Below are 21,734 nucleotides of genomic sequence, written 5' to 3'. Positions count from 1 at the left end.
CCAGTCCGGTGCCCAGACCGTTACGCTACGGCCTGGGCCCGATTCTCATTTCTTTCCATGAAAATATTTACATGTTGCAAGGTGAATCATTGTCTAGCATTTTATGTAGACATAGCACTCTAAGCGTATACTCGGTTTCATTGTACAGATATTATACTTTTAGTGCTCTGGATAAAGAGTGTCTGCTAAATGCCTAAATTGTAAATTGGGTTTAAACCTCTTGTAGCAAAAACAAAAGATTAAAATTAATTGGACAGCCAACTAGTGCTGCACGGTTCTTGCTCAAATTCTGAAATTAGATCACATGTCTGAATCTAGATAGCTTTTTCTTTAATCATGCAGCACTAATCCAGACAGTTATGGGGATATTTCACAAAAAGAAAAACTGCCATTTCATCATTTGAATACCCCAGACAGTTGAAGTTGCTCAATTTTGTATCTAGATATTTGATTTATCACAACATGCCCCCCATTGTAACTTCAAACTCAATTTTAGCCTTGATGGATTCGAGAATGGATATCCTAATACTTGTGTCTGGGCTGCACACAAGCCAGAGTAGACCATTAAAATTAAGCACCAATGGATATAAAACGTACAGTCACAATAGACAACTTACTTTGTTTCAGTGGCGGCGACATTTAGGAGACAACCACATCATTGGTTTAACATAAAATTTATTGGAGTCTTAATTTGTTAGAAAAAAAATAAGTGTGGGCAGGGGCAAAAGAACTTAGAACAGTTGCTGTAGCACCTTCTACACTTAAATCATGCCAACTCCATGATAATACCTGAACATTAACATAGTAGTCATTCTGCAAGACCTTTTTCTACCACACGAGGACGTCCATTATATAATTCTCCAATTAAGCTGTAATAAAATAAAGATCATGTTTTAGTGTAAACGTAAAAGCAGTGTTGTAAAAAAAAAAAAAGTTTTTATTTAATAAATCTGTAAACCTATGAATGGCAGTGACATTAATACTATCTTCTGTACTACAGTAGTATAGGTGGCACCATTGTCAAGATGCATCGGCAACATTGACTGTAAAGTGCAAATAGAGTGACAAACATGTATGGGAGAATTTGAGTATTGCCTAAAAAACAGGGCCTATAATGGAGCTTCAAGTGGTATGGATGGAGGATTCCAGTGTGTCCAGCCTCATCTATCATGAGGAAATGGAGTCTCCTTAAAGCCGGGTGACCTCATTCCCGTCACCTGGATCTGCCTTGAGTTTAGTGAGGGCAGCATGTATTCTGAACTGAGTCCGGGATTCCATAGAGTAGTCTTTGTAGCTGTGTCTGAGAAGAGACAATGGGAAGCATTGGTAAGACTGAGGCACGGCATGAGCTAGATACAGGTACAGTATGCAAACCTAGTTATTTAAATGACCATCTACTGTATGTGGGCCGGGGGTGCTACGCATTTCATCCTTGCCGCTCTATACATATTACATATGAATATTACATTCAATTACACTTATTTTAACCAGATAATTGCATTAATTAAATTGATCACCCCCCCCCCACACACACACACCTTATTATCCTAAACACAACACCACAACTGCATGGCTCTTAACTTTGCATGTGATAATATAAAGGTTGTAAAATAACAGACTTAGCCTTGTGCAGCAGTTTGATAGCCTCTTCCTTCCTGCCATGGTTTAGATACATCAGACCGAGTTCCAGCAGGGCGTTGGGAACCAGGTAGTGGTCATACTTAATCTTCTTCTGACTTCGACACAGGGGGATGGGAAATGATGCATTATTAACAATGTTTCACATCTAAGCTGTAGTTGTGAGCAATATAGCCATGGCAAGTTTTTGTTTGTCCAGTAAACAAAATATTTTCCCCTGGGATTGATGAATATGTAATTACATAGAAATTGGTCTTATATGAATTGAGGCTCTTCTCATATCACAAATGGTAACAGGTCATGTCGCCCCAATTTCATCTCGCCCCAGCTTTTTCCCGCCGACAGCTCGGTGCGGCGGTTCTTGTATTCTTTATTTTGTTTTACTGAGAATAAGGTTTGAAATAAGTCTAGGGTTAGGCATATTTTTACTGGGGTTAAGTTTAGGAATAGGGTTAGGCATCGTTTTACTGAGGTTGTGGTTAGGAGTAAGGTTAGGTTTAACCGTTTAAGCATAATTTACTTAGATTACTTTAGGAATACCAGGCTGTATGCCCGGGGCGAGTTGGTAAAGGGGCGAGCAGTCTCGTATTCTCACAAATTACATGGTATTTGACTTAACCTATTCAGGACGGGAACCCCTTTTGGTGTTTTAAGCATTATGTTATACTTTAGCTATTGAAAAATAGCAGATCGAGCTTGTAGATCTGCTTTGTTTTTATCTTGAAAATATGGCACAAATCTTTGAATATATATTCTTTCAGAGCGAACGTTTTTAACTCAATTATTTGCTTCTGGGGGTGGTCCCTGGAACAACATATTTTCAGATGGGGGTCTGTGGCCAAATACAGACAATTCTGTGGGGTCCTCGACATTGAAAAGGTTGAGTACCACTATATAGAAACATCGTTTTTTCTGTGAAAACGTTTAGGATTTAGAACCTTGACCTTATTCCTAAATGGGTTAAACATGGTTTGTCATTTCAAGACTTCTATCACTGCATGCATATTTCCACATCATGTGGGAGATATGGATGTTGTACTACAGTATGTGTGTGTATGATATTGTATGCATTTGTGTTGAACTACAGTCTGCAAAGGCCCTCCGGGACAGTAAAGCTTACCTTCAACTATGACTTGATGGGTGAGTTTTTATTTTTGTAAACATTGTTTGTTGATACTATATCCCACAGAGAACTGGGCATGCTTAAAAGCACAAATGTTAATATTTTTGAAGCCATAGCAAATTATGTTTAAACCCAAGATAAAGGATGTTTGAATAGTGTTGTTTTGAAGAGTTGCTTAAAGTATTGTGAAAATGTAGGTAATTTGTGAATAAAGGTTGAATTTGAAGATCTCTCACAGTACAGTCTACTATCTTCAACCAGTTTGCAAAAATTGTATTTGAGCTGCTGGCAGCCAGCTTGTTCATTCCAGCTTTTGCAAAAATGCAACAATCCTAGTCAACATTGGTCACTGATCAACATTTTGAAAATGAAACTGCTTGAGCTACTTGTCTTCTGAAGGCACTGTAATGAAACATTCATTTAAAATGTTAAATGGATCCTCACCAGCCATAGACCTTGTTAAAACATTCCTCAGCAGCCTGGACTTGATGCTGATTCTTCAGACACAAACCCTTCAGTAGGTAGATCAGACAACGGTCATCCACCGAAAATTCATTTTCTGCACAGTAAAAGGACTATAAGCATTATGGCCAATTTATGCATTGCTGCACGACCATGAATCTAAAAAAGAAAATACATTTTCAACATGAATTATGTATTTTACGCAACCATAAAGAAGATCAATATTACTTCCATGTATTTACAACATACGTATTATATTAACCTTAAACTCACCAAACCATGCCTAAATTGAACCATATACCCTGCCTTATGTGAATTATCTGCAGGCTACAACCACATGGCGTACATCGCAGAGCATCTGACTAGCCATTTGTTATTTAGTTCTCTCCATTATAACAGCAGACTTTACCGGGAGTCTCCAGCAGGGTGCGCTCTGCCTCCAGTAACGTCTGCATCATCCCATCAGTCAACTCTGGCCGCTTGCTGATCACGGTGAAGCCATTCCACATGTACATCATCTCCTACAAGAGTACAGTATAAGTGGAAATACTGTTCACATACTATTGCACAGAGAGAGAGAGAGAGAGAGAGAGAGAGAGAGTGACTGTCTATCTGTCTGTCTGTCTGCTTACCAACACCGGCACTGGTAGCCTGACTGGATGGGAGGCCTTGTAACGCCTGGCCTTGCGGATAGCAAATTTCTCAGTTGGTGGAGACTTTCCTGCTATCTTCTGCTTGAAGGTGGGCACCTGTCTGAAGGCCCAAGCCATTAATAAAGACAAAATAAACAAGCAAAGGATGGTTAAATAATTGTTAAAAAATAGACTTTCAACTATCGTAGATCGGTTGTCTTTGCACTTACCGGAAGAGTTCCACTTCATCTTCCCCGAAAGGCCTGGCCTCTTCCTTCGGCAGCATGCTGAGGCAAGCAGCCTTCATGTATATATACATGGCCTGACAGACAAACATTTTGTTTTACTTCATTACTTCATCACACTATATAAATACACAGTGCCAGGATTTGGTCCTTTTTCTGTTTTTCATTTATCTAAAGGACTCAACATTAGTGCTCTAGTCTAGGCCACCCGATGCGTTTACAATGTGTGAGGATGTGTTTCCATGTGTATTTATTTTTCGCTTTCCCATGGTAAGCTGCAAGCTTCTGTGGCAAACCGGTGAATAGGAACAGACAGGATTCCCTCGACCAGGACAACTGCTGCATTGACTTAATATCGAATAGCATTACTCAAAAGAAGAAATTGTGTCACACATACCCGATTTGAATTACACCTCAGCAACCCGGAAATGTATATTCAAGAGAATGTGGAATTTGTACTTACAAATCCATGTATAGATATTTCTTTGCAGCTATATGTCTTAGTTACAGCAGCATTGTTGTTGTGAAGCAGGTTTGACTAATAGAAGTGTTTAAAAATTCCACACTTTCTATTTGACAAAGGAAACAGATGGGTAGGGACTCGAGAGTACTAGCGCTTTGGTGAGACTATGGTGAGACTACAATTTGGTAGTGAAAATGTCATTTACGACGTCATATTGTCTCTTTATTGTTAATGGCGTTTAATGTTTGTGTTTGCACCGTTTGTTTTACATCAGCATTACATCACCTAATCAACATGTATTAGCGCCCCTCACTTCACACGGGTGTGATTTTTAACACTTAAATTACAACAGATTGGTTAAAATAACGTTTCATTCATTAAACTAAAGTTCCTGATAATTGTAGCTTTTTAATAATAGGGTGTCCTCTGTACCTTGGACCAGCGGCTTTCCTGACTCAGAAGGTCTGCGTAGAAGTAGGCCATCTTCCACACTCGTTTGTAGGTGAAGCACCACATCAGCTCCCAGTAGCACATGTGGTGGAACTGCTTCCATGTCTGCTGAGCCTTGCAGCCGTCCTCAAACAGTGCCACTGCCTGGTGGTGCAGCAACATTACACACAGTACATCCTTTTAGCATCAAAGCACTGCAGACTTGGTAGTTTAATGAGACAGGACAGCAATGTGTTTGTTTGTGGCTGAACCACATCTAGCCGAGCATCATAACAGACTTTCTTGTGGACACGACAAGAAGAAAACTCCCGACATTGAATTCTGCCTTTTTATGCCTCTCTTATATATAAGAGAGACGTACAAACTGTGGATATGAGCTGTGAATCTTACTTCATCTATATTGCCTTTGATCTCTTCAGTTCTGCCTGCAAAGAAGAGGAATATTGCTCCCTGGACAGAAGAGGAAAGATAAGATGTAATACAATATTTAGGCATACATTTGCAGTGACAATTAATTCAAATTTAAACAAAAGCAGTCAAAGAAGAAAGGATCATTGTAGGACATGTCAGCCATCACATGCCAACCAAGTGTATTTTGTATATCAATAAACACCCATACTGTACACCTATCAGATGTGGCGGTATTTAGTCAAGACACATTGTTTCCTTGTACAAGTGCACACAATGTCCTACATGGCTACGTTTGCTCTGTGGGCTGGGCTAGCAGGTATGTAGGTCCAAGGTGAAAGGGGAATAGAAAGGGATGAAGGAGTCATAGACTAAAGGTATGCAAGTGGAAGAGCAGTAAAGTATTAGTTTGATAGCATGACAATATAATGCTTTAAAGTTTAGTCAGTGTTCCTAAATCATTTTATTATTTTTTTAGATTTCATATTGATTATTTTTGCTACAGATTGAAAGCTTGTTTTGCATGTTCCGCTCGCCAAAGACCGGTCTCTTTCTGTCCCAGTTGGACTATGGTAATACCATTTATAGGATTGCTTGCTCCTCCACCTTGGCCAAACTGGATCCCTTGTACCATGCTGTACCATAACCTACTCACCTTTCAAAACACATCACTGTACGCTATGCTGCAGTTGGTTGATTCTCACGGATATCTCGCAGGCTACATCAATGATTTTATTGGGTAGGCCCTAAAATCATGATCGCGGGAATTATTTTTGGGTACTTCTGATTCCGGCTTGTGGTTTCCTGATGACTACAAATCATTGACTACGTTAATGTTACCATGCGTTCCCGACTGGATCATAAACCCGAAAAGGAATGCTGCCCAGGCTAGTATAGGCCTACAAATGTATTATTTCTGTACATATTGTACATTGTGTATTTCTTCTATGCACAACTTTGGAGATTTTTTGAATTATATTTTATAGGTATCATGGATACTGATATTGGCTGTTCTGTAACTTGACATGTACGATGTAGCATTGTGTAATTTTATTTCCAGTTAATTCCCACTTGAAAAAGAGACTCTGTTTCAATGTGTTTTTAGTGGTTAAATAAAATGATGGAGAGAGTGAGAATTGTGTGAATGAAATCTTTCTGAGTGAAGAACATGTAAGAAAATGTTTGTTTTCTCCGTCTATGGACGGTGGCTATAGGGTCTGTGGGCTGCTAGCTGGGCTTGGTAGGAAGAGTTTATTTTGTGCGATAAATTCTCAATAATTTAAATGGCTGGTTGTGTCATCCACACTCTGGATGTACCCACACAGTCCCGCCCCCTCGAGAGACCCGGAAAATAAATCCCTGTTCATTTTCCTCATAGACTTTTCAGAAAGTATTTATTTAAAGACGTTTACGCCGCGGACAAAGCCAACTCTTGTCGTGACAAATCATGACAATAAACACAATGTTTTGGGCCAAACAAATAATTAGAAAGTAGAAAAAAACGGTCTTAGTAATTATTTGTTTGGTCCAAAATATTGTGTTTGTTGTCATGATTTGTCATGACTCGAGTTGGCTTCGTAAGACGCTTAAAAGGTCTTTAAATAAATACCTTTTGAAATGTCTATGCATTGGGATTCATTTCCTGGGCCTGGCGTCGTCATGAAAGGGGGCGGCACTGCGACGCTCTATATAACTAAAGGTATAAACTAGGTCGATTTCAGCAAGAATAAAATCATCAACCTGTATGAATAAGGTATCACCATATTAATAGTTTGATTTGAAATATTCATACCCTGAAGAAGGCATTTTGTGACGCAACGTTGGTCATCTTAAAATATATGTTTTGCATCGTGACTACAACATTCTTTTTCAAATGTGAAATATTTGCGACACATTTTCAGATCGTATATTCGTCATCATAAGATCGTCCCGAGTTGGTGTTGGCTAGACCACACTCTCGCATCGCAAGTCTTATTTTTACAGCATGGAACCTGAGTCGGGCATCTAGAAAAGCATTTCTCTGTCCGTCTGTCTGTCTGTCTGATCTTGTAAACCACTTGTCCGATCAGTGCCAAATTATTGTGCACGAAGCCAGTAGGACATGGAAGACTGAAGGCAGTACATACTTTTTGATGTAAAAGTTTAAGGATGTAAAGAATGCAAGTATGCAGACAGTAGAAATACAGTCAAATGGTGAGTGACTGTGTACTAAAGAGCCAGGAACAAAATGTGAGAATCTGGGTGGGTGGAGGGATTCATGGAAACGACTGCGGATGTAAGCTACAAATAAGGTTGGTGTTGGGGTGAGGTAGTGAGACGGAAAGTTGAGTGTGAGAGCACGAGGGAGAGGGAGTGAAAGAGTGCCACTCACCCGTGGGTAGCGGAGCCTGAAAGGTTTCAGCAACTCCTCAGCATCAGAAACCTCCGCCTCCCCCGTTCCTAAGAGACGGAAAAGGATAAATTGCATACTGTAATTGCATAGGCAGCATCAAAGTAAGTATGTTTTTTCTTCTACCAATGGGTGCCCTCAAAATGTAAATGTTCAATAAATACATTTTATTTACAGTATACATTGTTGGTTTCCAATGAAGTTCCTTTGTAAACAATCACATGTTGGGGTTATACATGTAGGTTGATATAGCTTTTAAAAAGCTTCTGTATTTTGAATATTCTGTTGAATCTACTGAAATTAATGAAGCATCGCGTTAGTTCATGCAGGAGTAATTGGTCCCAGCTGTAATCAGCCTCCAGCCTGTTGTTTGAATAAAGTGAAATGAAAAAGTATTTCTATGCCCATTTACGGCCCCTTCACACAACAAAGGCGGTCCATTTAAACATGGCTCACTCCTACACTCGCTCTCTGCACCGACGCTGCAGTGCTACACATGCTGTTGCTGGCAAAGCGTGCCTTCCCCTTTCAGGAGCATGGTTTGCATGGTCTTGCATGGTTTAAAGGTTAAAGTGAAATGAAACGTCTTCCTTTGGGCACACTCTGGCATAGGCTACCCAAGCGGGGTTTCTGAATTGTACAAAGTATAACTGTATTCCATTTGTTGCAATAAATGATTAAATCTATGAGGAGAGTGTTCCTGACTGAATTATCATGTCAGTTTAATGAAAAGACAATAGGACGATAGAGGGAACATGTCTTTACTGGAAGTAGATTTGCTTAGCCCAAGAAGACCAGGTATACTAAAAAGAATATCAAGATAAAGTTCCTACAATAAGCCACTTAAGTCTTGCATTTACACTTTTAATTGCTCATGGACAAATGTGGTTGGATGTCATCGTCCATGTTAAGGTTTCACTTTCAACTGACGTTTTTGTTCTTGCACCACACACACCAGACTGTATATCTACCACAAGGTATAATAATGTTTTTGTTTGAGATCTATAACATTTTCTTTTCATTTTTGTTGACACAATCCATCATCCAGGTTTCTAAACGCGATTGTACTGTATGTGATTTGTAGAGAATGATAGAATAAGTGTCATAATAAGATGAAATAAGTGACCATGGTTGCGATTCATGGGTCTACCCTGTCTAATGATCCATAGCATCTGGTGGGTGGTTGAGGATTGAAGTGTGTATGTAAACACTGACAGCGTACAGTAGTTAGTACCTAGTATGAAACTAAGAAAGGTGTAGTAGCAGAGCAATAGCAGGACACACAGCATGGAGCGCAGGTTCGTCCCTATCGCACCATCATGCAGTTGAGACAGGCCATATTCCTAAAACGGGACACAAACGTGCAACGCGCATTTTAGTGCAATGGGCTTTAAGCCTGAGGGAGAATGATATACTGTAGTGATGTGGGAAGTACAGTATTTATATTCACATACCTTGTCTCCAGAAAAGCCCGCAAATTCTAAGATTTTGAGTAACCGTGGAGGAAATAGGGAGAGAGCCTGAAAAAAGTACAACTGAAAGTCAAACTCTTTGTGGTGTGAATTGGTCATTGCCGAAAACGTAAAGCCAATTAGGAACACTGGGATGCTTGTGGGATGTACCAAATTAAATGCTCCTATTCCAAATGAGATTCCTCCCTCCAACTGAATGTGGCTGGGTCCTTTGAGAGAGTTGAGAGACTGGACGTAGGAATGCAGTTCTCTGGGTGATAACAGGCAATTATGTCACATATTTACAAACACAATTATGCATAATAGCATAATAGAGGATAATTATGTCTCATTATGCAATAAAAACTAATCTAAATGTACTGATAATGGCATGCACTTAAGCTGTACAAAAGGCCATTAATGTTTTACGACTGTGGGAGGTCTCTTGAGCCATTTGCAAGTTACATTGTGTACAGGATTCAATATAACCGTACAGTGCTTTCTTTTAAGATGCCACATAACATTTCACACACCACCTGAAGAAGCTCTGAACAGTGAAGACTTACTTGTAAATCAGGAAACTGTTGCGTACTTTCATTCCTCCTTTGATAAAACTCACCATGTTCTCATCCTAGATTAGATTTGAGTGAAAGTAAGTAAATCAAGCCAATTAAGTTGAGTTAATTCCAAGGAATATTGAATACAGTTTTAACCACTTAAACCCTGCTATATATACTTCATTGACCGGAATCGCCCTCATATATTCTCTACACCACATCTCTTTGCCCAAAATAGCCGATTTACAATGTGTTAGGAGCAATGAGTTATGACCGTGTAGACCTGCTATTTCTGCCATTGCCTGCACCAATCGCTCCCACTTTTCACACAGGCATTGACCATAATAACCAATAATTAACAAAGCCATTTTTTCAATAAGATTAATAATGAATTTATTAGTGAATAAAAACCCGTTTATTTGTCCGTGGTCTATCTCCGACCGAGCCACACTATTAGCACACATCTCTCCATGCCAAAACAAATCTGCACGCTCACACAATCCAGCTAGGCTACATTTTACCGACGCAACTGTCATATTTACTGTACAGATATTGTTTTTACATCACCACACGATCCCACGGGCAAAGTTGCGCTGATCTGCTCCACAGTACACCACCTCAGGCCCCTCCCCCTTTGCACAGACAGGCGATTGACGATTCAAACCACACACGGGTAAAAACAGCGCAGGCACCATTGTGGCAGACAGGCAGCTGTTACACACGGCGCATAGCCTACTAAGGTTATTTAACCACTTTTTGCAATGCAATGTTTGAACGTCACTTCATATTATAACTTCAAACCAAACGCGGGTGACACGCCTGGTCACTGATGACGCGCGTCGCACAGTTACAGATCTCATCTTTCCTGCACCCAATGTGAAACATTGAACAGCACGGCCACGATCACAACGGAATGATTATCTATCGGGGTGTCTCTGTTGGATCACTTGATATAACTTTTAACCAAACGTGGGTGAAACAGCGTGCAGCCGCGCACGTAAAGAGTGCACGTGCGCACGCACATGGAGTGGACGGATTGTTTGATATACCAAAACAACCATTGCTTAGCACCTCGCTAAAAGCGTGTGCGCAGGCTACTCTGAGGTGGGCACCCACTGTCGTTATAATAGGAACCTTCTGCCCTTGCCTGGCTGGATTAGTGTGTGTGTGTGTGTGTGTGTGTGTGTGTGTGTGTGTGTGTGTGTGTGTGTGTGTGTGTGTGTGTGTGTGTGTGTGTGTGTGTGTGTGTGTGTGTGTGTGTGTGTGTGTGTGCGCGCGTGCGTGTGTGTGTGCAGACTACTTTCGCTGTGAGCGTGTGTGTAAACTACTTAAGCTGTGTGCGCGTGCGTCATCGCGTGGCCGTTTTCAGTTCGCTATAAACACAACACGAGATACAACTGTCTTGAACATAAGCCACACACACAGCATGAAGTGGCTACAGCGCACGCTCTGGTGAAAACAGCTAATCTACAAGCTCACAACATCACAGGTTGCAAAAGCCATGAGTTCTCTCAAGCCAAAGCTCACAATTGAGACCGTTTTGGACGCAAATCCACCTGCAAATTGGATCTGTGCGACTGTCCATATATAGGTGCATGTCAAACTGGGGGTCCTTGATACTTTTCAAATGGGGCTCTGTGGGCTAATAAGTGTAAATGTTGCGGTCCTTGCTCTTGCCATGAAAACGTTTCCCTACCATGCATTTGTAAGAATACTTTCATGTTATACTGCTGTTTTTATTCATAAAAACACACACACACACACACACACACACACACACACACACACACATATACAAGTTGAAATATAATACAGTCTATGATCAGAACGGGTAAGGACTAGTGAGAAGTAAGTCACTGAACCTGTAGGAAGGTGAGAGCAGCTCTCTGGAGTTGGCACTCTGCATAACACACTTCAGCATGGAGCTGCTCTGCGCACGCACACACGCACACACGCACGCACGCACACACGCACACACACGCACACACGCACACACACACACACACACACCATTTTTAACAGTCAATATTTTTTACTTGACCATTTGTTACATCTATACAGGTGTGTGGGTGCACATTTATCCATGTGCACTGTAGTTACCGGTATATGTACAATTATATTAGAATATAAAGCGTAAGGTGCCTGTGTCCTGTGTGGGATGTTTAAATACAGCACTGTGCGGTGCGTAAGGTGCTGCATGTCCCGCCTTAATAAATGTGCATATATGCAAATATATGTGTGCAGGGATGCTGGACCCTTACCTTCTGTGAGTGTCTCTCCAGACTTCTGACCAAAACCTGGAGACTTCCGTCTAAACCTGAAACAGAGCGCCACAATTTAATTAATATAACCATCACATTAGATAATTTCAATTATCAACAAGTGTAACCAAAAAGGTTTGATGAAATTGCCATATCAACAACCTGCGAATTTCAGTAGGTTCTGTTTTTAGCCTTGCTAGCAAGTGGTGCTTAAAACCCATTTTGGGCAGGAACCTCTTTTGGTGTTTTAAACATTGTTATAATTTAGCTATTGAAAAATAGAAGATCTACAAGCTCTGTATGAACTTGTAGGTCTGCTATTTTTGAAAAATCGTTAAAATGTGCCACAAATCTTTCAGAAAATTGTTTTTTATTTAGACGTCAGGCCTGACTGGGTTAAAGGATGTAAATGTCGGTTCAGTCTGGTTCGTGTCCCCGTTTTTACTACCCGCTTTCGCACCAGTGAGGGGTGGGAGGGGAGAGCCCACACCGGGCCCGCAGCAGTCAGCACACAGAAGGCAAGGCAGAGGCTGTGTGGAATGTGAAGCACAAAGGAGCTACGCTTATGAGAAACACAAATAAAAATGTCGGCGAAAACAGAAGCTCAACGAGGATAAAGGAAACATTCAGTCCAAATGTCCAGTTTGCTAATTCACAACTACTACTAGCCTACTTTGGTGTTGAAACTTTGAATTTCTTCGTACATTTGCGCTATGTGGGGATTATCTGACGAGGTTAACTTTACATAGGATATACTAAAATGGTCTATGGTCTAATCTAATGGAATAAATGGATGATCAGATGCAGGAGTTTTCACGACTCATCTAACTGTAACTAGGGCCACCACCTTGCCCCCCCCCCCCCCCCTCCCTCACTGGTGCATCTCGAGGACGACTGGCTGCAGTGGCTGGATTACCAATGTGCAAAAGGGTGCAGGACAAAATCAACAGATATTGGTAACCTCTTTGCAGTTTGCACTTGAACTTTGGTTCCAGAACTGGTTCCGTTCTAGATTCTCGGAGCCTTGATGCTTTCTTGGAACCGGCGGCCATTTTGTGGTTCCAGTTCCGAACAAACCTTTAGGGTTCTGAACCATTGGAAACATTCTCACTGGGAAAACAATAACTGAACCAGTTCAACTGAGGTGGAAAAGAACTGAACCAGTTCAACTGAGGTGGAAAAATAACTGAACCAGTTCAACTGAGGTGGAAAAGGGGCCGTTGTGAGTGCAGTGCATTCATCCTTCGCAGAGAATGAAACCACACTTTGGTCAACATTGTCCACTTGTTTGGTCCAGTTGTATTGTCTTTTGTTCTCTGAATATTACACCTAAAAAGGAGCGTTTTCTGCCCATATTAAAAGAAAAAGACTGTGTTAGATTAGCTATTTGCCACTCTCTATTTACAGTCAATATATCAACACACTGTCAATATAAGACGGGTACAATTATTCCAGTCAAAAGTCAAAACATTAACAAGGCAAATTCCAACCAATCCGTTTTCCCCGTCTGTCGAAAGTCAAACGCATGCAAATTCTGGCGTGGTAGGTCTCACCAGGCCACGCTATAATATAAAAGGCTTTCATTTGCATGTTACTGCTCTAGATGAGAGAAATATAGGGCAGGAGCACTTTAGAGACTAAATAAAGGATTTGAACCCTGATGTTTTACATAATATATAAGAGAAGAGCATTGGTAGGAAAACATTTAGCAAATATAATAGACCTGTATATGAAGCAGTCAACATCCACAAAATTTGGCTAAGCTTATTAAACAATAAAAAAATAAAGAAATAGACATCAAGGATGGTCAAATCACTCCACCAGGCCAACGTCATGGGGGAACGATCACGATTAGCATCAAATGTCTTGTAGCTTCTGCCATATCTTTCACATTCCGTGAGTCGTTTTTTTTGTAAGAATATCTTTCACTTAATCTCAGATCCACCGATCCGAATCACCGATCAGCCAAATATGGAGCTGTGGAACTCCATAAATGGATGTCAATATGACGTCATATTGATGCAGCGAGGTTATCTTGTGGATATTTGTGCTCCAATTAATGTGCACCCCTTTCTAGTTCATGTGGTTGCCTATCACAGTATTGCGCTTGCTTCTATTATAAATTAGATGTGCAAATGTTTGCCACACTTCTCCTCCCATAGTTTTGTGGCACATACATGATGAGTCATAATACAAAACTGCATCAAGGCTACCACTCTTTGCAATTTCTTAAAATAGTGCCTTTCTAGTTTGACATTTATTGGCATGATGAGACCCACTTGTCTCAAGTCAGAACCAATGCTTTGTTCAAGTAAGCTGATGCTTCATTATTCAACACAAATGCCCGCTTTCCAGGGCTTAATTAATGCGGGAGCTTGCCGAAGCTTAACTCCGGAACCTCCCTCCTACGCTCCGGTACCTACAGATGTGATCCGCTACCTGTAGAAGGCGTACAGGCGCCATCCCAAACATCTGTATTTAATCTATTTTTTATTTTGGTTTCATTTTCAAGTCAACTAGGCTTCTTCATGAGGTCCATTCATAGCAGTACAATGTTAGTATATTAAGATATTTGTTGAGAAATATATATTTTATATACATAGATTATTTAACAACTAAAAATCACAACTGTGTGAAGTGAGGGGCGCTCTTATCATCGTACATCATCCATTCATTGTCAATAGGAATTTTGTGTCGGACAAAAATACTGATTTGCTCAGAAACATATGACGTAAATTCTCCATTCATTGTCAATGGCATTTAATGTTTGTGTACACTATAGCTGAATATAGGAGGGGGCTAGCGCCTGTAAACCACAGAGGTATAGGTCTACTTCCTGGTTTTGGTGGTTCAGTGGGGATGGCAGACAGGGAGAGAATACTTTCTCTCTGGTGGGGAGAGAGAATTGATGTTTCCACATATGGAAACATCGGACAAAAAATAAATAAAATGGCATTTCATTGGAGCCCAAATTAAGTGTACGCGCCCTTGTGCAAGATGCGTATCAAATCCCCAGCTACAATGAGACAATTCAATTAAATGTGATGTTTTCACCTAGATAGAATTAAGGCAAGGATGCCTTTTCCCAAGTCACTAACTCAGGCAGCTGGCACGCATATGCAGCTCAACCTTTCCCCTTTATCTTGCGCTGCAGTAATCCGATCTTACATCAGCCTAAATCATCACGCAAGTTACACAGCACTTCATGCCTTTCTCTCCAGATCAGTGCCGAGTACTGGTCTTCTGGAATCCACTGGTATTTAACAATGATAAATAGACCAGCAGGGACCTGGGACAATAGAATCTGAACTGACCCAGACCCAAGTGACCATGGTAAAACATGGACCTGAACCTGTACATGTCTTTGGTACCGTCTGGTACTTTTTTATAGTTTATCACCAAAGATTAGGAGCAAGTGAATGAAAAGACTATGTGTCTCTCTACACTGCATTCTCCATAGGCTTGCAGGTAGGAAGGGGTCAAACGTCTCTTTGTGTTGCTCAGCCTCAGACCCACAGAAAAGGGCAACTCAATGTTGAACTGCATGCCGATTTTGTTGGTCTGTATAAGTAAAGAATCACAGTAAGGGACGCCCAGTCGCCCACTGTGGCTGCCACATGACGTGACTGCTTAAAGCAAACCTTAAAGTCCATAGACATGGCTGCCACACGTCACGGCATGAATAAGATGAACATTAAAAGTCCATAGCCTTGGCTGCAATGTCTGAAAGCCAGACGTTATATACATTATGTCCAGATGCACCGGAAGGCAGCCAGTTTGATGGCCATTGCTCTTGGTATGGGTACTAGGGGGGGGAGGGGGGGGGAGTCAAAGTAAACAGAGTAAAGAGGCGAGCTGAGCTGATACTATATGTATGGAAAGCCGCCAAAAAAGCAACCAACATTCACGGCCATTTTTACGTATGGGCTGTTTCAAGACAACCCAGTTGAAAAACAATTATGTTTGATTGTGATCGTCTGTGTGGCCTAACTGAGACCTGGCCGTGTGGGCATTGTACCGTCTGCCACGCTGAGCACAGTGAGCAGCACACAGACCTCTGACAGACGTCTTGGGCAGTTTTCATGGTGTTTCCTGCACTCGTGATGTCCTCATGCTGGAAAGTCATCATGGCCTGCATTTCCAGGATTGTGGCATAGATGAGAGCGTGGTACATACTCTCCTTCACCCTAGACGGGAGATGAAAAGGTCAACATCATACAAATATAAAATTCAGGAGAAAGAGAGGGGGGGGGGGGGGGAGCGCAACTGTATGGCTATTATATAATTATTATACATGCTTGCAAAAGGATATGCGTATGTACACCAACTATCTGATTGTCGTTATTCTCCCTATCTGTAACTAGTCCTCCACCCTCCCACCCAGCCCTACATGGTGTTTGTTTTCCAGGACTCCCCTGCTGCCGGTGTTGAGCTTTGTTTGGGCGTCAGCTTCTGCAAACACTTCATATCCTGGAGGAACTGGCCTACTATGGCGACCTTGGCTGACAGGAAGTGCAGGACGTCATCTCCTGGTGGACTGGCCTATCACGCCACGACTGACACAGGACTGGCCAATCACACTTCAGGCCGACAGGAAACTCTTCGGATCTTCTTCGAGGACTGGTCTATCATGTCTCAGCCGGCAGGAAATTGTGCTGTACTTCCATCAGGGACTGGCCTATGACGCTTCAGCTGACAGGAAGTGCTGCACCTTGGGGCATCCCGAGTAGTCTCGCGTAGGCAGACAACTATCCCACAATCTCTGAATGCTGTATAGATTCTTGAACTACACCTCCCATAATCTGAGTAAGGAAGCTGCCATTTCTGTTCACAAAAACATATTTTAAAATATCTTTACATTTAATTTAATTATTTAAAAAAATTAAGTAACAAGCTATATAGGTGATTTAGGTGATTTGCGTGACTGTAAAGACGAAACAGAAGTGGGGAGGAGTCTCCACTTCGGCTTTACCTTTATCGCATACTCATGAGTCATGATAGAGCTTCCAGACTATATGACGGAAGCATTTGAAAAGGCAACAGTCTGGCAATGCGAGATTAGCATCCGAGTGGGTTTTAGTGGGTGGGTAATCTCTCAAGAGAGATTCAGAGCTCCGCAGCTGATCTGTCTGCAACTCTCATTACAACTTGTAGAGTATGTTGTTATTGGGAATGAAAACAAGGGAGCACCACCGGACGAGGAGGGCTGAAGGAGAGTCAACGGGCCGACGTCCGGTCTCTACACAGGGAATTATGCGGTGCCCCCGGAGGCAAATTCAAAGGAATTATTTCCCCCTTTTTTGCCAATGGGTTCCCAGATTGGTGGACGGGAAGCCAGTGGTAGGGAGGGAGGGCGATCTCTAGTGACTCACTACAGGTTGGTCAGGGGCTCGGGGTGCCCGCTCAGCGGGGAGTGGGCCTAGGAATTATAGTGCGTTCCCCCAGATCCACTACGCCGGATGCACTAACAAGGAGTGAAACGCCTTAGTGTCAGATGAAAAGAAGTGGATGGTGACATCATGTTTATCAGAAGAGACAGGGACTGTACATGTGAAGGGTTAATTGGGAGTTTCCATAACAACTCAATTGGGAGGGAAAAAGGGAAATACTGCAATTCACGATCTACACTATTATTGAACTCTGTTGCATCACAGAACACATTGGGCGCAAAAGTGCTGACATATTAAACTGCCACCTATATGTACATACTGAAAAGGATTAAAGATAAAGCCACAGACTCGTTCCTGCCTCTGATCTGCTCTGTCGCATTATAGCCACTGTCGGTGCGGGAGGCGGTACAATGGGATGTCAATAAGGAAGTCAAGGAAGGAAGGAAGAGAGAATTTCAGAGCTGCCAAAACGGTCAAACACAGATTCAAAATACTTAACGGCTTCTGCGCCAAAGGAAAATTATCAGACGTTTCCGTTGTCTCCTATAGCTCTTATATGCGTCTTTTGAAACATATCACAATCACTCAAAAGCCACAGCACTGACGTTTCCGACGGCGTGTACAGATGTGTCCTATTGTGGGCTTACGAACTGACGAGGGACCCTCCGTAAAGTACATCCAAATGTCAGAAACTTTACGGGGGGTTCCGAGAGGGGCTACTCGGCGGCATCAGCCCGACACTCTACCCCAAACCCAAGCCATAACCACGAGCACGACGCAAAGCATGGCATCAGCCGCGGAAAACACATCAGCCGCGGACTGACATCAGTCCGACACCAAACCCTTACCTAACCATAACCGCAAGCATGGCGCAACGCATGACGGAACCAAACGCACTGCCACGGGAGCGAGCGGCAGTCGAGTGTCATAATCTCCCAAGTGTCCCCGGCAGCGCCGCGGCTGTTACCGGCATTTTACCGGCAGTTGCTGCGTTAAAACGACAGCCACGAGATGGAACGGCAGTGGAGTGACATAATCCCCTGGCACATGCCGCCCCTCCCCACCAGCAGCGCCGCCCGCGGCTGTTACCGGCAGTTCACCGGCACGACCGACAGGGCAGCGGAACGGAGCTGTCAATAATCCATCCAGCCTACCTATCTATCCACCTGCTGCCGGTCCTCCCCCCCGGCAGGGGCCACGTCTCATGCCGTTGCCGGATAATGCACTCGCACTGATTCTGGGTTTTAGGGGTAAATCTCCCATAGATAATCATAACACCGTTACCGTGGCCGAAGTCTCTCTAGGCTCTCATTGAAGTGGTTGTTCAGGAAGAGGTCCAGAGCCTCCATACACTCATCCAAACACTCGCCCAGGGTCATCTGTGAGGAGCTGATCACACACACACACACACACACACACACACCACACACACACACACACACACACACACACACACACACGCCTTGTTAAATGTATGACATTTAACCAGTTTTCATTCTAACCTAGGCTACACCTGTGCAAACATCTAGACTAGTCACCGAGTGTGCTTGGGGAGGACTCACAGGTGAGGTATTAACCTTGCTTGGCTGCTGCAGAGTAAACACTTAGCAAATATGAGCCATGTGCATGGTTATGGAAATGGGGAACACACAGAATCTGTTGTCATGTCCAGTGAGGAACAGATAAGTGCACAGTTAGTTATTCATCTGCAAAGCACCTAGTGTTTGCTTAATGTCACATATTTCCAAATAAGTTACATTTAGCTTATGCAGAGTAACAGACTAAACTTAATACTGATTGTGGGCATCGATCTTATGTAATAGCCTACAAAATATATGTTGTTAGTTGTTACTTATCTGAGCACTTGTTATCAACAAGTCCCTGCTGTTGCCTGTTTCACGAATGAAAACGAACCTGTTTTTTGTCAGTTAACACTTGCAGATAAGGTTATTTTTTGTCACAAGGAAGAGAAGAGTGCCACTTGCGCAAGACAGTGTCGAAAAAGTAAATGTAGGCATGTTATTTGTTATTTACTAACGCTCTCATAACACTTAACTTAAGGCCATATGTATATGAAATGTATTTATTTAGGCCAATTAAATAAATAGTTATTGTATTTATTTCAGCTAAATGAGGCATAGGCCCTATCGACTTTTCTCCGGCATCTCCGGGAACCAAAGACGAGACATAGCCTACAGGTGTTGTGTGGGAATGAAATGTTAGTGTGACAACAAAACAAAGTGTTAGGTCTACCTACTTACCTTTCTGTCGCACTTGTTTGTTTGCCATTGGACATATTCTAACTTCTAGCCCCGGGCAGCGTGCCCAGACACCTGTAAAAAAAAGGTGTGCGAGCCACTAGCTGACTAGCAGGAAGGGGGGAAAAATCTATTTGCAAACCTACGTCCGCTCTGGATTAATGCTAATCGTTTGCACAAAATCGCCTAAATGGAATCTTGATTACCGCTTCAGTTCTTATTCAATTCGATCTTGAGGTAGTCAGTCTACTCCAAAGGTAAAGCGCTTGAAATGGAGTGTTGTTCACACACTCACAGTGGAAGTGCAACTCTGGTCTGACTCCTCCTTAGCAACACTGCAGTGCCACGCACACAACTTCAAGTGTCGTCTGAGTGACTCTGACTGTGTCTGCCGCACTTCAGAGAGGTGCGCATCAAAGTGCCAGTCCGCTCCACAGACACAGTGATAGTGTAGAGTTCAGCTGTAGACTTATGAGGCTGAATGTGAAGCCGTCTGTTATAGCTCCACTCGACTATACACATCTTAATCAAGTGTCCGCGTTATTTTATTAATATCGATTATATTATTAACGTGCAATCGATTTTCTAAGCACTGAGTTAACGCCATTCATAAACGCCATATTATAAACAGCCCTCGAGGCAGTCAATCTAGCTGTATTCTATCATTACAAATGTGTCCACCAGAGGGTGTTGAAGCGGCTCAACAATGCCCACCTGTTGCCTTGTTTTGTTTCCTATGCCTACCAAGACATCAAGTCATTCCTCCTGTGGAGGGTTAAAACAAAAAAGTGTATTGTTCAAAGGTTAAAGTATTGCTATAGTAACCATTGCTGTTAGTTCAGTCACCGTGTCTCTATCCATGATGCAGGTCTCTCCAGGTCCAAGCTCTTTAGTGAACAGAAAATACATTTTCAGGTGGATTCCATTTCCAAGTAGCCTACTATAGCCTATTGTCTGTTCATCAATTTCTGCTCGTCATAATCTTGCATGTCTCGTGAAATTGGTATCTCAAACTGAAATTGTATCTTTTGTTTAGGCCTACTTAATATCACTTAGAGTCTTAGAGTAACTTTAAATGATGGGGCCACAATCTTCTCCATCTCTGTCACACATGTACACACCTTCTGACCAGCAGTACGAGAACAAATAAGGAGAACCCTAAAAGTAAATACTCATGAAATCAGTTTCACAAAGAGACCTACACTACAAAGCTTTTTATGGACCTGAACTGAGCACTCCCATTATTTCATGATGCCAGTGAAGAGTATAGCTATCCGTAGAATATTTAATTATCTACTCAAAGCAGTGAATCAGTGACCATTTTTACAGATCGTGATTCTTTTGATCTTGTCATACTAAAAAGGAGGCTGTAGGCCTACAGTCATTTCACTCTGTTCCCAAAGTATTGTATTTAATGTTTTTAAATGTCAGTTACTTGAAAGCTATACAAGAAATAACAGGACAGACTTTTCAAGTAACTGACATTTAATTCAAAACAATTAGGCCTATTAGGTTATCATTGTAGACCACAATGACTGATGGGCACAGGGAACTTAAATAACACCCAGAAAATGCAGAACTAACAAGGAACATCACTCAGAGTTGCACCAAGACCACAGAAACAAGGGATCATCTGACACCATGTGGATAAATGCTGTAATTACAGTCTGTGACCACAGTCAGTACGAAAACGCTATCTGGCATTGATTATCATTTAAGCAGCCTAACATATAAAAAAGTTTTGCAATACAACCATTTAAGAAATAGCTGGTTTCTCACACATAATTATATGCCAGTGTTGTGAAACATTTTTGAATATAATATATACTAATAAAAACGTTGTTTCAATTTGGATTTAATAATACAAATTAAAGTTGTCTTCAAAGAGGGAGAGACCTGGACCATAAAAACAAAAGTTTGGCGTTTCCATGTTTCATTTAGTTTTTTTTTTTTTTTTAATACTGTTTTTATTAGGCATTTTTTGTATATGACAACTTATAAGACAAT

General features: G+C 41.8%; 1 protein-coding gene across 1 annotated transcript; it reads right to left on the bottom strand.

Annotated features, from left to right (window-relative positions):
* Positions 1-45: 45 nt before the first annotated feature.
* Positions 46-20,042, bottom strand: LOC310869334 (tetratricopeptide repeat protein 39A). The gene is made up of 18 exons (XM_083780007.1): positions 19,731-20,042; positions 18,754-18,858; positions 16,135-16,266; positions 12,080-12,135; positions 11,681-11,748; positions 9,828-9,892; positions 9,433-9,532; positions 9,265-9,330; positions 9,045-9,153; positions 7,793-7,860; positions 5,404-5,463; positions 4,996-5,157; positions 4,086-4,177; positions 3,856-3,976; positions 3,633-3,744; positions 3,206-3,320; positions 1,620-1,736; positions 46-1,300 (listed from the first exon to the last, which is right to left on the bottom strand). Exons 1-18 carry the CDS (start codon positions 19,763-19,765, stop codon positions 1,189-1,191), a joined length of 1,695 nt encoding a protein of 564 aa, XP_083636133.1. The 5' UTR covers positions 19,766-20,042; the 3' UTR covers positions 46-1,188.
* Between the last annotated feature and the right edge of the window lie 1,692 nt (positions 20,043-21,734).

The sequence above is a fragment of the Protomyctophum parallelum genome (assembly GCF_964188405.1).
Source record: "Protomyctophum parallelum genome assembly, chromosome: 13".
NCBI classification, from domain to species: domain Eukaryota; kingdom Metazoa; phylum Chordata; class Actinopteri; order Myctophiformes; family Myctophidae; genus Protomyctophum; species Protomyctophum parallelum.
This window is presented reverse-complemented; position numbering and strand designations above follow the sequence as displayed.

Bases quoted from the DNA above. Each gene is read 5' to 3' on its own strand.
- LOC310869334 (XM_083780007.1), bottom strand. From the start codon at position 19,765: ATGTCCAATGGCAAACAAACAAGTGCGACAGAAAG. The intron at 9,331-9,432 runs GTACATCCCACA...TACTTTTTTCAG, and splicing joins GAATAGGAGCATTTAATTTG to GCTCTCTCCCTATTTCCTCC. The intron at 9,154-9,264 runs GTATGTGAATAT...GTCCCGTTTTAG, and splicing joins CGGGCTTTTCTGGAGACAAG to GAATATGGCCTGTCTCAACT.